The sequence below is a fragment of the Chrysemys picta genome, chromosome 4 (assembly GCF_011386835.1).
Source record: "Chrysemys picta bellii isolate R12L10 chromosome 4, ASM1138683v2, whole genome shotgun sequence".
In the NCBI taxonomy this organism is placed as follows: Eukaryota; Metazoa; Chordata; order Testudines; family Emydidae; genus Chrysemys; species Chrysemys picta.
In genome coordinates, this window is record NC_088794.1 from 146,693,006 (window position 1) to 146,709,527 (window position 16,522).

Consider the following 16,522-nt stretch of genomic DNA (forward strand, 5'->3'; position numbering starts at 1 on the left):
AGCATGATGGCAAAGGTTTGAATAGTATTTCTTTACTCCAAGTCTATTAGATCACTGATTTCAGCTAGAATACTGACCTAGTTGTTGAGGACGGAACCAGACCACCCCACACAAGCATATGCTATCAAATTACATTAGTCAAGGACTTGTGGAAAGAACTAGACTACAGCTCTGGAACACTCAAAATCATTCATAACAGAAGAGTAAAAGGAGGCCCTTTCTGGCTCTCAATAGCCATGGCTCTTAGAGCTCAGGTGGCTACTGTTAAGTTCACAGATCTTTTTATTCCCATTTCAATCTTTCCACCCCCAATTATTCCCACTGATTACTTACGAGAAAAAAAATACAACTAGATAATGCATTTGTTTTATTTCTTATTTGACATCCCCTGTAATACCTCCATTCAGTAAATACATAAAATGCAACATACAGAAAAGGCCAAAATTTAAAAACCAAAATACTAGTTCAGAGTGTTGAAACTTGTATACTGCTAAGGACATACTTGATGAAGGGAATTAATACATCAGCAGTGAACTGCTGAAGTTACTGTACTAAAACAAGCCCATTAGAAATGGAGGGGACACCAGCATAACATTTCTCCCTTCATGTGTGGAAATACTTGTAGAGAATGAACTTAGAAATTAGTCCTTGGAAGTTTGAAATGCAGGATATTACTATAGCTTACAAGACCCTTTCCAGCACCAGTCTTGTATCTATTTACAGTAGAGAGATGGGGTGTTAGGATAATACTTTGCCAGAAGCAGTGACTAATAAAGTGGTATTAAAGGTCATGTAGGTGAGAGATGTCTTTTTACGTAGAACTTGTACTCAGCCAAAATACCATATGTACACAACAGCTATACCATAATGCCAATATTAGTTTATCGTGATACTGATCTTAATATTGCATCTTTTGTTGACAGATGTGCAGCCAGGTTCTCTCGAAAGTCATGGAGATAGTTGTATTGCTGAAAAACGTACAATCATATTTAGCAGAAGTGCTGAATGTGACAGACATGTTAATAAAGTTTTAAAAGAGATATTAAATACTTTGTGGTTTAGGCAGGTCTCTAGCTATTAGGGTAGGATAAGACCCAATTGGGGCAGATTACCCCACATCTGCCTATTGCACAATTACTACACCTTACTCTGAAGCATTTGGTGCTGGCCACTGTTAAGACAGAGACAGGATATTGGATTAGATGGACCTTAAGTTTGATCCTGTCTGGCAACTCCTGTGTTCCTATTATAGTGAAGTTGGAGATGATATAATTCTGGTTGTGGTTAGCATTAAATGGGAAACTGCTTCATTTGTGAATAAGTAGCTCCACTCCCTCTGCATATAGTCCAAGAAGAAGAATACTGCTTCCAGCTAGCTGAATATAGGGCACAACAATCCACATAGAGTGCTGGTAGGCCCATTCAGTCTTGAGTAAAGATTCCAAATGGTGTCAACTGCATAACAAGTGTTCAAAAATATTATAGGCAATCAGGGGAATTAAAACAGATCCCCCATATCTAATAAAAGCAGGGTGGGACTCCCCATCCTCTCCCTAGCTTCAGTAAACAGTGCTTACTCTGCTCTCCACTCTGACTTAGCTGAAGTGTGCCTGCTTCCCAAATCCTGTTCGGCTACTTCAACTAGCAGTAGGCAGCATTCTCTGCCACTCCGCCTTCTTTAGAAGGCATTTAAAATAACATTAGATCTAGAAGTTGTGGTGAGATCTTGACTGGTGTACATTCTCTGGCTTTATGAGCTATGTATTCTGAGTAGGTTTAATACTAGCAATGGAACCTGGGCAGAGGATGACAACAGATGATAAATGGAAAATGGCAGCTAGAATAGGAACAATATGTAAGTGTGAGTTGGGGAAGAGAAGAGTTTAAGAATCAAGGCGCAATGAGGGATTTTGGTAATATAAAGGAAGAAGCAACAACGCCTACTACGAGCCATAGGTGGGAGTGGAGTGGAGGGCAGCAGGGGAGAGAGGTAAAGAACAGAGCAACCGGTTGGGGAGGTGGAGGGGATAGAATGGCTATTGGCGATAAAGGAGGAAAGATGTGAAGTTCTGGTGCAGACAGACTGAGGTTGAGTTGGTGTGATAGCATGTGACTAAAAGCAGCTCAATCCCAACCTTCGGAGGTAGTAAGGGCATGAATTACTAGAGACCTGCTTTAACTCTCTGAAAGACAAAGGCATCTCTTCATGAAGAGAGATCCTAGTACAGAAGCACAGTTACACCAGAGGTTTTCTCCATTTTAGTATTCTCTTCCCCCTACAGCCTCCTTACCTTTATTGTCTGTATTGCCCCAGATCCTCTTAAGTCTCGGAGGCTCTCTATTGCCTCTTGGGGTTCCATTGCATCAGATAATTGAAGCAAAAGACATGCAGCTACTGTAAGGAAAAGAGATGCATAAGTATGCATGCTAACAGTCATCTCTGTATGTAATAAAACTTCTGCTCACTGATGTTTGTGCTTAGACAACCACCGGAGTCTCACGGCAACTTCAGAACTGGAATTTCTTCATCATACGAAGGTCCACAGATCTGTTACAATGGATACTTCAGCCTGGGTGCAGTTGGGGGCAGAACCAGGCCTGCCAGTCATTAGCAGCAGGGAAGTTTGCTCAAGTTTTCCCTGCATCCCCAGCGGCTCCCCCAGTGTTCCTGTCTGCAGAGCTTTTTGGAGGGAAAGTCCAAACTTTAATTCAAAACTTTAACAAGTTGGCCCCGTAACATCTCGAGGGCTGCGTTTGCATTTTGGGAGATTGTTGTTTCAGCTCCGTTCCCCTTCTGCGGTGTTTGCAGCTTTTGGCACCCCTCAGGCTTTGGGGAAGAGAACTAAGCTGAGAAAAAACAGACAAAACGAGAGCTGTCTCTCTCCTGCTTCCCCCTCATTGAGGGTCATGCAGGGAGCTCTGCGGGCAGAGTGCAGTCCCCACCCTGGCAGGAATGGAGGCAAGTCACAGCGAAGGTGTGGAAAAGGAGACAGAGGCAAGGTCTAGTTTGTTCCCGTTACAAATCAGACAAGAGGTCTCTCCGCACTTCTATATTTGAGTGCACAGAGCTATAGTGCATTGTTCATGGGCTTTTTTTTATTCTTTAACAAGTCTGACTAGAGAAGTTTCTTGCTTGATCAGTACCATGAACTCCTAAATAAATTGGCTTGAGCCTGCTCCATTTATTACAGTGGATGCCTGGTCAGGCCAGATGTGTTCTCACCCATATTTCTGTCAACAACTGTAGTAACCAAGGCCTGTCAAACTATAACCAATCAAACTTCTCCCATTTTCCACACGACTCCACAAGGCCTCCAGTGTGCAAGGGCACCAAGTTTCGTTTCCAACTCAGAAACCTCTGGTTCATAATGCATTTTGTTCCTTTAGGCACCAGACTAATATATATTTTAGTTCTATTACCAGAGGAGAATGTGGCTAAATTGCATCACTATTAAGCAATGACATGGGGGGAGGAGGGAAAAGATGCTTACTGAGACATGAGCGTCCAAGTCCTCCGTAACAGCTGAAAGAAAAGAAGGACTTGTTTTAATAGTGCAGTAGAACTGGGGCCTCGTTGTGCTTGGTAATCCTTGAGGGATCAAGATGGCTGGAAGCTACTTCCCTCTTTTGTGAACCCAGTGGAAAAATACCTCGACTACAATTCCATGGTCTCCTATAATCTAAGGAAACAAGCCTCACAGTACAGGCTTGGGACATTAGAGTTGTGTGAAAATCCAGTCCTTTGGTAAAATGCGTGGGAATCCGCCCCGCCAAAGAGTTGTGTTCTAGATTCACAGAAAGCAAGATCAGATCATTTTGGTAGATTTTATGCCCATAGCTTCTCTGGTGCCTAATGGGAAAGAAGAAACACTGCATCCAATGGAAATACCTCATCCTACCTCTAGATCAAAATTCCTCCTCCCCACCCAAAGTCCATTTCTTAGTGGATTAGTAGAATGCACCATGATATCCTTATGTAAGGTGGATGGCCGGAAGCAATGTAGACTTATTTTTTAGTAGCCATTAGTGTTTCCTAAAGGCTCAAGGTATGTCACCCTGGCAGCTGCTGTGAATTTTAGTTTCTCTCAGGTAGTACGTCCTGGGTCACCCCACTAGACCAGCTAGGAAAAGGGGGGGGGGGAGGCTCCAGGTGTGCAGTCCTACAAGGCCTAGCATTATTTCTCATTGAACGGGGCAAGTGTGTGCCAGAAGAAGACCCGGTGAAAGAGAGGGAATGTCAGACAGTTTGAATTAACCCTAAAGGAAGCCAGCCAACTGTCATTTGACATTGTTTATTATACATTAAAGTTTTGATTGTTCATCCATCTGGAGGGAAATTGATAGATTCCTTGTGGAGATAGGAAGGAAATAGGAACTTACTGTATTAACGTTTTCCGGTTGTTTTCCAGACAGCCCCTTAGTTCTTCCAGAATGGTACAGCAGTTGGCGATGTCAGGAGTGTCTCCATCAAGAATAGGATGGTGATGCACAATAATCCCATGCTGCTGGTAGGAGTTTAGTAGGTTTGGCACCCGATATTTTGAGAGTTCTCCTCTGGTACAGAGCACAAATATATCTTGTGTCCCATACCCCTTTAATTCTTCTGCCAACAAACCAAGACACTTGCAAATAAAAAAAGCCTATCAAGTTTAAGATCTACGTAGACAAAAATGCTAATCAATTCAATTTCAGGGATTAATGTGAGAATCAGCAAGAACTAAAAATTCTTCTCAGCATTAGCCAAGTCCCCTCTTTTCTGATCACCTTTGAGCAGTCATGAAGGGACTTTTGCTGATACCACACAAGTCTTTGCTACAAAGCATAGATGTGTTAGAACAAAAGATTGAGGAATCACGTTAACTACCACAGCATTAAACAGCAACCAGTGGAGATGTTGTGGTTAGCACAACTGCTGGTCAGCTAACATTTTGGTTCTAGTACGGTTTACCCATGACCAGCCGACACAGACACTAGAAGAACTGTAGGGTTAACCATGAACACTGTGTTTATACTCATTGGTAGGACCCTGAAGTTGGCAAGTTACTGAAATAAAGATTAGAAGTATTTGTGCTTAGGCTTTGAACTAGCTCTTCTTGGGAAGCTTGCTATCCTACATTGGGATTATCAGAGCTTCCTGTTATGGCAGAGGAAAAAAACTAAAGACAACTGCCTCTGGCTATGGGCTGTACGTACTCAGCAGTGAGTACTCTCAATTGGTAGCGAACCCATGTAAGAGGTGATGTTTTTCTCTTGCAAAAGCATCTCAGAACGTTAAACAGTGCCCACAGCTTCGCATTCCCCCAAGCACATTGAGCACTACAGAAGCCCGGATTAACACAATTGTCAAATCAATACTCCCTCAGGAACTTTTCACCCAGTAAAAGGAAACACTACATGTATTTGTAAAAGGGAAACTCTGAACACTAATGCAGATGGTACAGCTTAACTGTCATGATTGTTTCATTTCTGAGAAGATACACATGGTATCTGGAAACACAGATTTGCTGGTTAGAGCGATTATGTGATACAATCTCCAGTCTAAGAGAGCAGGCAAGCGTCTAGTGACTAAAATAGTAAATTTATGCACTTTTAATTCACCATGTGCATTTGAAAGCGCTTACTTACAATATGAAAAAGAAAGATCTAAATTAGTGTAGTGGTCCATATATATATACAGTATATAAATTGAAAGAGAGCAAGAGCATGTGTTCATGGGTATGTCTATGTAGCATGTGTGTGTATATATATATTTTATATAAACCTACCTATATCTTTCTGAAGATTTCTTCTAACATCCTTGAACCTACAACCTAAAATGAAATATGAAGTGAGTTGTGTGGAATAGAAACATTTGAAAAAACAGTTCACTTTCACAAATAGAGTAGTTCTGTAGGGGAGTGCAGACAGAATCATCATGTTTAATAAAGTAACAGGGCAGCTTTTCTGAGCCTGTAACTAAAATTTAGTTTTTAAGCCTTCCCAAAAGAGAGCTTCTGACACGATTAACTGGGCTACACTTAAAGAGATCGGCAAGAAGTGAGATAGTTGTAGGGTTATTAGTAGGAAGATTCCCTCCCTTCCCACAAGTTCTGGCATACAACGGAAATTAAACTCTCCTCCCTACTTGGGTTTGCAGCGTGTCATTATCATTACCTTACTTTCTCCCACTTCATTCCACAAAGAAGAGCTACAAAAGTGCTTTTAACACGATGCATTTACCTGACTATGAGAGTTATCAGGACAGAAAATGGGCACAGCAATTCCTGAAACCCAGGGGCAATTGCATGGGTTGCGGTATAGTGTAGAAGGCAGATGTGTGTGGCTAGATTGCATGCTCCAATTACTGTTCAAACTATTCCTCTCCTCTAGGTCTGCTCACTTTAAAACTGCCCTTACCACCTTTAGAATTAGCCGCTCTCTGGAAGACATTTGTTCCCTTCTGAAGATGAGGTGTTGGGATCCTGCAAGTAGGAAGCTATAGCTGCCCGCCTCCAACAGGTGGAATTTTGTGAGGCAGGAGCAGGCAGGCAGTGTTTAAAGAACAGACATGAGTTAAGAAGGGACACAGGTAGTTTAAAGACCAACATGTCAAACATGTTTTCTATTGAACAGATTTCCAAAGCCTAAATGTTTACATATAAAGTGTTAAATGCATGTGTTTAAAGTGTCAATGAAATTCTGTTTGGAATTAAACAATCCCCATTTTGGCATTTGCAACCCAAACATTACAACAGAATGCTAGTGCATGAGAACGAGACCGTGAGAACTGATTCCAAGCTGGGAGAAATACAAGCAGTCAAAAACACAAGTGGTTAAAACACGTGAAATACTTTACTAATATTACATTTTTATAGTTAACAGTGTAGGATTTTTCAGATGTGATCTTTAGTTTGACATTCCTTATAGTGGAAAAATTTGGCTTTGTCAGAGTTGTCCCATTTCATGGGCTTGCATTGCCATTTACTATCATAAAAGGTACTCCAGTTTGGAAAGCACACTAGTTTATCAGCAAAAAGAACAGGAGTACTTGTGGCACCTTAGAGACTAACAAATTTATTAGAGCATAAGCTTTCATGGACTACAGCCCACTTCTTCGGATGCATATCCAGAAGTGGGCTGTAGTCCACGAAAGCTTATGCTCTAATAAATTTGTTAGTCTCTAAGGTGCCACAAGTACTCCTGTTCTTTTTGCGGATACAGACTAACACGGCTGCTACTCTGAAACCTGTAGTTTATCAGCAGTTATCTTTCATCACTTCTCCTGGATTAGGCAAAACAGTCTCAGGCATCAAACCAAGAGATCTGCTACCTCCACTCTTTCCAATATTGTGTGCGCAGAAGACATGTATATCACTCCACTAAGCAAGTAAGGTTTAGAGAGATCTTTCGAGACAGCACAATTTCCTCCTAGCTTTAAAACATGCTTTCTACCATACTTCTAAAACCAGCGCTACGTACCTGGCAGAGAACATACTCCCAGAAACTGAGAACAATAGACAGCTGACAGGGCTAACCTACCAAAAGAAAATGCAGAATATAAACTTGAATTCCAGCTCAAGTTTTCAATACTAGACAGCTGCTTTCTCAGTGGGGTTGTGGAAAATTTATTCAGCAGTAGTCCAGTTTGAACAACAAGAATTACAGCCAGAAAACTTTGTAGTGTTTACTGATAAGAGAATCACATGTCCACACTACAACATTTTATTTCTGATCACATGTATCATACGCTTAAGTGAGAAGAGGTACATGAAGTGTACACACACAGTGAAGAAGTTTTCACACTTCTGAGGTGTATATTAAAAGTAGCAATACTTCATTCCGAAACCATTTTACTATTTGATTAAATTTCACATTGCCTCCACTGTAAGAGCTATGGATCAAATCTTCTTAACCTACAACATCTTCACAGTGTATCAGAAATGATTAAGAATTAAGTTACTTGTGAATTAGAACAGGAGTACTTGTGGCACCTTAGAGATTAACAAATTTATTAGAGTACAAACTTTCGTGGGCTATAGCCCACTTCTTCGGATGCTGTAGCCCATGAAAGCTTATACTCTAATAAATGTGTTAGTCTCTAAGGTGCCACAAGTACTCCTGTTCTTTTTGCGGATACAGACTAACACGGCTGCTACTCTGAAACTTGGGAATTAGAGTAAATGGATTTTAGTCACGCACAAGTTATGTTTTAATCAGAGTCTGGACTAATATCTTCAGGTTGCAGAGAGACATGGCAGTTATACTAGCAAGTTTAGTTGTCATACATGTCCAGTGTTTGATTTCATTACTACAGGGGAACCCCGCTATAACGCGCTCTGCGATACCATGAATTCGGTTATAACGCGGGGCGAGTTTGGCCCCGGTGGCTGCAGCAGGCACGGGGCATTTGGGATCCATGCCCCGGCGGCTGCAGCAGGAGCAACTCTCCCTGCAGCCCCAGTGGGCCCCTGGGGTTCTCACCTCTGTCCCTGGCAGGGCCGGCTCCAACCCGCCTCGGCGGCTGCAGCAGGCAGGCCGGCTGGGAGAGCGGGCTGCCGCGCTCCGGCCAGCGTCCGGCTGGTGTCATGGGGCTGCAGGGTTGCTGCGCTCCGGCCGGCCTCGCGGGGCTGCCGTGCTCCGGCTGGCGCTCTGGCCAGGGGAGCGGGGCCCCCAAAGACGACCGCCGCCGGGGCAAGTCGGCCTAAAGCCGGCTTTGCTGGCCACCCCCCTTCTCTCTCTCCCCCTGCTCCCTCTCTCCCATTAGCCAGGGCGCACACACTGCTGCAAACTGAACACAAGTACAGTGGAACCCCGCTATAACACGACCCCGCATTTACCCCGATTGAATTTTTTGGACCCCAATGATCGCGTTATAGCGGGCTTCCACTGTATTTCTATGACTTCTCTGAAATATCACTGAAAACAGAGGCCTGCTGCAGGTTTCTTTAGGACAGGTACTATCTGTTGTCCAGCTGTGTGGTTTTATGAATATTTAGGCCCACATTTAGTGCAGATATTTAGTTGCAAGCAGCATACAAGTGTTCTTCAAACCCTATATATGTTACTTGGGATATTTCTGAAAGGCCAGAAATTGCTGAGTGAAACATCTACGAGGGTATCTGATTACAAACGATTTTTTGCTCAAAAAAATATTTGTCTTACCATGATATCTGAAATGGTGTCTGATCATCTTGAATAGGCTCTTCATCAGATGAGTCAAACTCGTTTGCTTGCATTGCGCCAGGCTTCAATAGAAGAGTAATTGCTATAAGGAATTGTTTGTCAACATTTGAGGTGTTGCAAGCACACTACAGCAGATGAGTTTTTTTTCCTTTAGTAAAAGGTTACCATTGTTCATGGAGGATGCATTACTTATAAGACCACTTTGATGTAGCTCAAAGGTTTAGTTTAAGATGATAGACTGCAACATTACTGAACGTTAGCCACTATCTACACTCAGGTTCAATCTTATATAAGATTTTGAATACTTGTCTGTAGCTCTCTGCTATGTAAATAGTTCATCAGGCTTGTGAAAAAAACAGGTTTCAAATAGCAAAAAAATTACATCAGGTTCTTTTTTTTCTTTTTTAAACACCTGTCACTCTGAAGCATTCACATGAAGATAACATACTTGAACAGAAGATATGGATGTTAGAGACAGGCTCTAATTTTAATGTGTGAATAAGAACTTTTTTTCCTCAAGGTAATGAGCACATCAAGGTTCTTAGTATTCCTATTTTGAAAGTTTTAGAACTGTCTATGAAGCGAGAGGGGAATCAATGGTGATTCAGAGCAGTGCATTGCTAATAGGTGATCAACTGTTAACAAGAGGGAAGTGGGTGGAGCAGTGAACGTTAGGAGGCCTATAGCAATCTTAGCTCGAAGGTTGGTATGGCACCTAATAGACAGCTCTGAATAAAACTGGCTAGCTCATTTTATGTTATGATCTTCACCATATTGATCTCATTAGATGGTTGTTCTGCATTCTAGCTAGTGAATGGAAGAGCTGCAAACAAGCAATTTGTTAGATGTTATCTGACTTAGCATGCCTAATTTTGAAGGAAGTCGTAGGAAACAAGCCACTGAATGGACTAAAATAATGAAAAAGTCATCTAAAGCAATATGTACATAAAATAGTATATGTGCTCAGCTCAAAGTGCAGAAAGTAGGTTCTTGGATTCTTTAATATCAGATGATCCATCAAATGAAACTGTCTATTGAAGACAACAAAAACATTGATTAGTTTGATGATCCTGCAAATAAGATGTTTTCAATGCTATTGTCATCATCACTCCAGTCAGAATGATTGCTAACAGAGACTTCAATTGTGTCTGTTCATCTTTGTCATCCAGAGATTAGCAATTAGGACACTAACAACTGAAAGGCAAAGACTTGAGCCTAAAGTGTTCTTTAACACTAACCTCATTCCCCTCAGTGTAGCACAAAATGAGAAACGAAAAGAGACTGAAGCACTTCACCCTTCTTGGGTTTGTTGGTTGAAAAAGGAGGACAGATCACTCCCACTTCCCAACTACACTTGGTGGAACACAGGAAGGTGATGGCAGTTAGATGCATAAATATATTGAAATTTGCATTAAGCGCAAGGAGAACTTTCATCAAAATATAGCATGTTTTACATAACAAAGGAACTGACAAAGACACTAAGTTTACAAAAGCAATTAAAGGGATTTCACAGATTACAGGCTATCACCCAGACTGCAACAGTAATATAAATCTGTCTTGAACTAATTAAAAGAACTGCAGTCACAAAAATCAAAGTCAAAAAACAATTCAGAAATGCTGTAGAACTTTTCCAATACTTAACCAATGTGACAGATCCCAAACATGGATGTCACAGGTTTAGATTCCCCTGCCACCATCAAAAAGTCTAAAACATGGTTGCTACCAGGCAACCCCAATATCCTTCCTGCTATTCTAAAACTTAAAACTGAAGACCTAGATCTGTTTGTGAAGGAGGTTGCAACAAAAATGAACAAGTAAAATAAGGGAAGACAGGACAGCTGAATTCAGAATGTTGTCAGTTTTTATGACTTGTGCTTCTGTCTTGTCAAGTCTGCATCAACCAAATACGTGTTGAGCACATTCAGACTGGTTTGGTCAAACCCTTGTAACACCATAGGTCTGGTCTACACTGGGGGTGGGGGAAAGACTAGATGCGATAAATTGACCCCCGCTAGATCGATCGCTAACTGTGGATCCAGCGGGTAAGGTAGACAAGCCCATAGTAGGTGATGAAAAAGGTGGTACATTGGTTACATTATCAGCTTCTGTAGGCAGGTACAAGAGTGATAGCCCTAACTAATTAGACTGGAAACACTTCTTGCACTTTACTTAGATAAGTGCAAGATCTCCATTAGAGACAAGGTGTATGTTTTTTTTTTTTTAATAGTTGAGGAATAAATAAGTTTACTAAGGCCATGTCTACACTTACAAGCTTACAGCAACAGAGCTGTATCACTGTAAGATCGCTTGTGTGGCTGTGTTATGCAGACGGGAGAGAGCTCTCCCGTCGACATAATAAAACCAGTTCAACAAGCGGCGGTAGCTATGTCGGTGGGAGAGCGTCTCCCATTGGCATAGCGCTGTGCACACGAGCGCTTATACCAGCAAAACTCATGTCACTCGAGGGGTGTTTTTTCATACCCCTGAGCAACAAAAGTTTTGCTGACCTAAGTGCTAGTGTAGACATGGCCTAAATGAATCATAGTATGCATTTCATTTCTAAAACCTCTTTAGGTTTTTGCCCTCCCTCCCAGGAAAAAGTGGGGTATTTTGTATGATTGGAAAAAGTCACAATTCTGTACTATTGTCAAACAAAAGTTTCCATGAGCAACCTTGAAGAAATAATAATAATAATTTAGGAGGGGAGGGATAGCTCAGTGGTTTGAGCATTGGCCTGCTAAACCCAGGATGGTGAATTCAATCCTTGAGGAGGCCACTTAGGGATCTGGGGCAAAAATCAGTACTTGGTCCTGCTAATGAAGGCAGGGGGCTGGACTCAGTCACTTTTCAGGGTCCCTTCCAGTTCTATGATTTTATTTATATATATATATATATATATATATATATAAAAAACCAGAAAAGTAAAATCAGTTAAATAAAACATAGCAGTCAAACGATACATGTATGATTGCACTAAAGGTATGTTGACGATGGGAGCAAGTGTCAAAACATCAGTCACATAGCACGTATTAATATTTATCCAGGAACACAGCCAGGGGCTGCTCTGAAAAATTCTCCATGTCTTTAAATGATTGGAGTTTACTCCAAGAACACAGAGATGTGTAATTGTGCCTTAGATAGAACAAGTGTAATAATTCATTTCTACAAGGTTCCTCAAACATATTTGTGAAACAAATCATCTGGATGGAAGATACATATATTCAGGGCACCTTCAATAGCAGCATTGCCTATTTTTGTTTGAGTTGCATGCATGAAAGAAGCGCTTCTGAAAATCTGTAACATGAAAGCCCTGAAATCCTCTATCCACAAAACAGGTACAACACTGGCACCAGCTGTGCATCCTCTCCTACTTTTTCATGCCTTTGTCTCAACCTCATCCGAGAGAGATTATCTTTAGGGATGAGAGGGGAATTTAGTTCCCAGGCCTACTCAATACTGAGTGAACAGTTATTGCTAACTGGGATGATGATGGTTTGTCACGTGAACTGGACTGACACCACTATACTCATTTCAAACGATAGACCACAAACAGGCACTAGATAGTAACAATTTCCAGCCACTACCAACCAGGGAAGAATTCAAATGGTTACCCTAGCTGTCAAAGGCTCCATACTCATTACTTGTGTGAGCCACTCAGTTACGCTGCCAGGCAATTGCCAGCTCGCCCATGTCAGAAACAAGAATATGGAGATAGGCAACAGTGTGGTGGGCTTTAGGCTACGTAGCTAATAAGAAACTTCAATGCCTGTGGTATGCTTAGAGTGGAGGTGGAAACTTCACAACTGAGGGATAAGTGAAAGCAGCACCAACCTGGCACAGGGTCAGGGTTGTGGCAGCCCCATGAAAGTCTCAGAATTGTAGCGAGAGGCAAAGAGCCCTGGCATTACAAGAACTATTCCCTAGCAAGGGAGGTAAGTGGTGCTGCAACACTCTTCATCAGCAATATTACAATCTCAGAAAGGATACATCATACGGATACATTCATGTACAATAATTGTGGGGGCAGGGGTAGAAGACAGCAGGGCAGAAATACAGTCCGTAAAGCGGAGGCCTTACAGCTTGTTAGCAGCCAGACTATTTCCCTAGGGTGGGAGGGGATGGGGGGGAGAGTGTCACATTTCCTGGGTTCCCAAGTCACTGACCCGCAGATTCAGGAAGTAACTAAATATTCAGTTATCGCAGAACAGAGGGACGTTTTACTGGGGTGGAGGGGAACCCTGTCCTCCCCCCACAGCTCAGGAATGCGGGGGAGGGAGGAAAGATAACCCTGTCCCCTCCCCCTCGGGGCTCAGGACGGGGTGTGGGTGGAGGAGGGATAACCCTGTCCCCTCCCCCTCGGGGCTCAGGACGGGGTGTGGGTGGAGGAGGGATAACCCTGTCCCCTCCCCCTCGGGGCTCAGGACGGGGTGTGGGTGGAGGAGGGATAACCCTGTCCCCTCCCCCTCGGGGCTCAGGACGGGGGGGGGGGGGGGGAAGGAGGGAGTATAGATAACCCTGTCCCGGGGCTCAGGATGGGGGTGGGGTGGGAGGATGGATAAAATCCCCTCCCAGGGCTCAGACAGGAAGGCGGGGGGGGGGGGGGAGGGAGGAGGAGGCATTACCCTGTCCCCCGGGGCTCAGGACTGGGGGGGGGGAAGGAAGAGGAGGGATAACCCTGTCCCCTCCCAGGGCTCAGACAGGAAGGCGGCGGGGGGGGGGGGGGGGGAGGGATAACCCTGTCCCCCGGGGCTCAGGACGGGGGGGGGGGGGGAGGAGGGATAACCCTGTCCCCTCCCAGGGCTCAGACAGGAAGGCGGCGGGGGGGGGGGGGAGGGATAACCCTGTCCCCCGGGGCTCAGGACTGGGGGGGGGGGGGGAAGAGGAGGGATAACCCTGTCCCCTCCCAGGGCTCAGACAGGAAGGCGGCGGGGGGGGGGGAGGGATAACCCTGTCCCCCGGGGCTCAGGACGGGGGGGGGGGGGGGGGAGGGATAACCCTGTCCCCTCCCAGGGCTCAGACAGGACGGCGGGGGGGCGGGATTACCCTGTCCCCTCCCCCCGGGGGCTCAGGAGCGGGTGGTGGGGTAACCCGGTCCCGTCCCCCCGGCTCAGGGGCGGGGTAACCTCCCCCCACACATCCCGGCCCGGCTGAGGTGGCGGTGGGAGGAGGCCGAGCGGCGCTCCCCGCCACACCGACCCCTCAGGGCCCGACATGCCGGGCGCCCCTCACCAGGTTCACCATCCCGGCGCGCTCCCCAGCGCTCAGCCCCGGCCGCCGCCACCGGTTTGAACAGGCCTCTGTCCCGCCCCTTTGGGGTCGGCCCGGCCCAGGGCGCTCATTGGTCAGTCCCTTCCCGCTCTCACCCAATCCCCTGCAGGCAGGCAGGCAGCTCGCGCCGGATACAAATAAACCCCGCCCCCTGGCAACGCACGAGCCCCTTCTCCTCCCAAGCTGAAGTAGGCGGCCTTTGGAAAACGCGCCCAAGCTTTAACGGGATTGGTTAGCTGGGAGGAAGGGGCGGGGTTATGGCTGGTCAATGCTGAGTGGTTAAACGGGCGGCTGTGGGCGGATGCAGTTGCCAGAGTGCGGGGGGGGATGGTTGCTAAGGAGTAGCCCCTGCTGGTGTTGGTAGGGTTCCCTTTGGCCAAGGAAGGCAGGGGCTGAAGAGGGCTGCCAAGGGGTGGGGCAGCAGCAGGGTGTTCACGGGCAGGGGTAGAGGACAGGTGCCAAGGGGTGAAGGAGACAGTAGGGTCCTTGCTAGCCAAGGCAGCCCCTGCCAGACCCAGGGCATGAGCATCCTACAGCTCCTTTGACAGCTGAACGGGTGGAATTTGAATAGTTTGGTCAACACTGTTGGCAAAAGGGAAAAAAATACTGAGTTTGAAAAGATGAGCCTGAGTTTATACAAAGAGTACATGGGAGAGGAAGGATGTTCTTGTAGCTAGAGTACTGGATGGGGACTCAGGTAATCCGTCTGGCTCTACTGCAGACTTGCGGTGTGACCTTGGGCATGTCACACACCTGGAAACGTTCAAAGGGCTTTTGACTGTTCTGCGGGGTATTTGGCTAGCCAATTTTGGGTGCACAGAAAATAGGGAATTTTCAAAGAATGCAGGCAGTGTTTGTTATTTCAAATTATGCACTTAGTATTGGATGCCCAGTCCTCAGCTGGACACCCAGTCACTGGGATGTCAGAAACTCACACTATATGATGCTATGCTCTCCAGGCACTGCTGTTCTCCTAGGGGCAAACTCACCATTGCAGCAGCGGGGAAAGAGAGAAGGCAGCTTGCACTGTCTCTGTTCAGGACTAATTTACCCCTTTCATAGGATAGGGTAGTCCTGAAGATCGCCATAACTTGTCTTTGTTGTGATGGCCCCTGTTAGAAATTGCTGGGGCGTAGAAACAGCAAGATGCTGGTCTGCCCCATCCACATCTGTGGTCTAGAATGCCCTCTGCAGCCAGGGCTCTTGTGAGGTGGCGCACAGATGTCAAACTTGCTCTACACATGGTATAGAGGCTCTAGGACAACAGAAATTGCACCTGTCCTATGGCCTGTTTGCCCCAGCCTAGCTGGCAGAACGGGGAGACCACAGGCCAGCAATGAATCTCATCTGGCCCCATTTTAAAAAGTCACAGCCTCCCCCTCATTCAAAGTGTTTCAGCCAACTTCTTATGGGGCATCTATGGCTTATGGGGACAGTACAATGACATAGGAACATGAATTAAAAGCCTTGGGAATAGTGAGGAATTAATAGTTTGTTTGAAAAAGTGATATTAGAACAGCATTTTACGTTCTGTGCTTGAACACTGCAGAACTAGATTGTGAAGTGGCTAATTGGTAGTTTCTATACAATCTAATAAAAATTTTCAAAACCTTGGGTAGGCACAAATAGCCATTGGGCCCCAGATTTAGGGGTTGAAGTGGGATCCCAGGAATTTTCAAAGCAGATGTTTGGCTGTAACAAAGTTGCTGGGATGCACTGAGATTAGTGGGATTTTCAAAAGGGCCTGTGCAAACTTTCTTGGTATGCAGGGCCAACCTGAAAGCTATATGAAGTTCATATTCGCATACATAAATTATACACGTGTGTATGCTAATAAAATCTGAATGAGGAGCATTATAAAAGCAGGATATTTTCAGACACCTTTGGAGAATGGCTGAAAATCACAGGATTTAGGGTAGGTGTAGGTGATGGGAGCATCCAGAAGACCCAAAAATTGACACAATAGTTACAGAAATGACCTTGTTGAGGAAGAGCTGATGGGGGAGTACATGAGAACCCTTTTTGCCAGCACAGAGCAGAGGCTGTAAATGAGACAAACACTGTCAGAAGAAATGGCAAGATATTAAATTTG

The 16,522-nt window shown here is 44.8% G+C and overlaps 1 protein-coding gene across 7 annotated transcripts; it reads right to left on the reverse strand.

Annotated features, from left to right (window-relative positions):
* Positions 1-352: 352 nt before the first annotated feature.
* CDKN3 (cyclin dependent kinase inhibitor 3) lies at positions 353-14,549 on the reverse strand. Of its 7 annotated transcripts, XM_065595753.1 has the most exons (9): positions 14,392-14,437; positions 10,108-10,193; positions 9,142-9,224; positions 7,459-7,514; positions 5,766-5,810; positions 4,381-4,603; positions 3,492-3,523; positions 2,292-2,395; positions 353-968 (listed from the first exon to the last, which is right to left on the reverse strand). In XM_065595753.1, exons 3-9 carry the CDS (start codon positions 9,213-9,215, stop codon positions 882-884), a joined length of 621 nt encoding a protein of 206 aa, XP_065451825.1. In that variant the 5' UTR covers positions 9,216-9,224; positions 10,108-10,193; positions 14,392-14,437; the 3' UTR covers positions 353-881. The 7 variants fall into 7 exon arrangements, 6 of the variants coding, with proteins under 6 accessions (XP_065451825.1, XP_065451827.1, XP_065451824.1 ...); XR_010601166.1 differs by lacking the exon at positions 10,108-10,193 and having other exon boundaries at positions 2,292-2,847; positions 14,392-14,522; XM_065595755.1 differs by lacking the exons at positions 10,108-10,193; positions 14,392-14,437 and adding an exon at positions 14,526-14,549.
* Positions 14,550-16,522: the final 1,973 nt, after the last annotated feature.

Bases quoted from the DNA above. Each gene is read 5' to 3' on its own strand.
- CDKN3 (XM_065595751.1), bottom strand. The intron at 4,604-5,765 runs GTAGGTTTATAT...GTTTGTTGGCAG, and splicing joins AAATCTTCAGAAAGATATAG to AAGAATTAAAGGGGTATGGG. The intron at 969-2,291 runs GTAAGGAGGCTG...TACGTTTTTCAG, and splicing joins GGGCAATACAGACAATAAAG to CAATACAACTATCTCCATGA.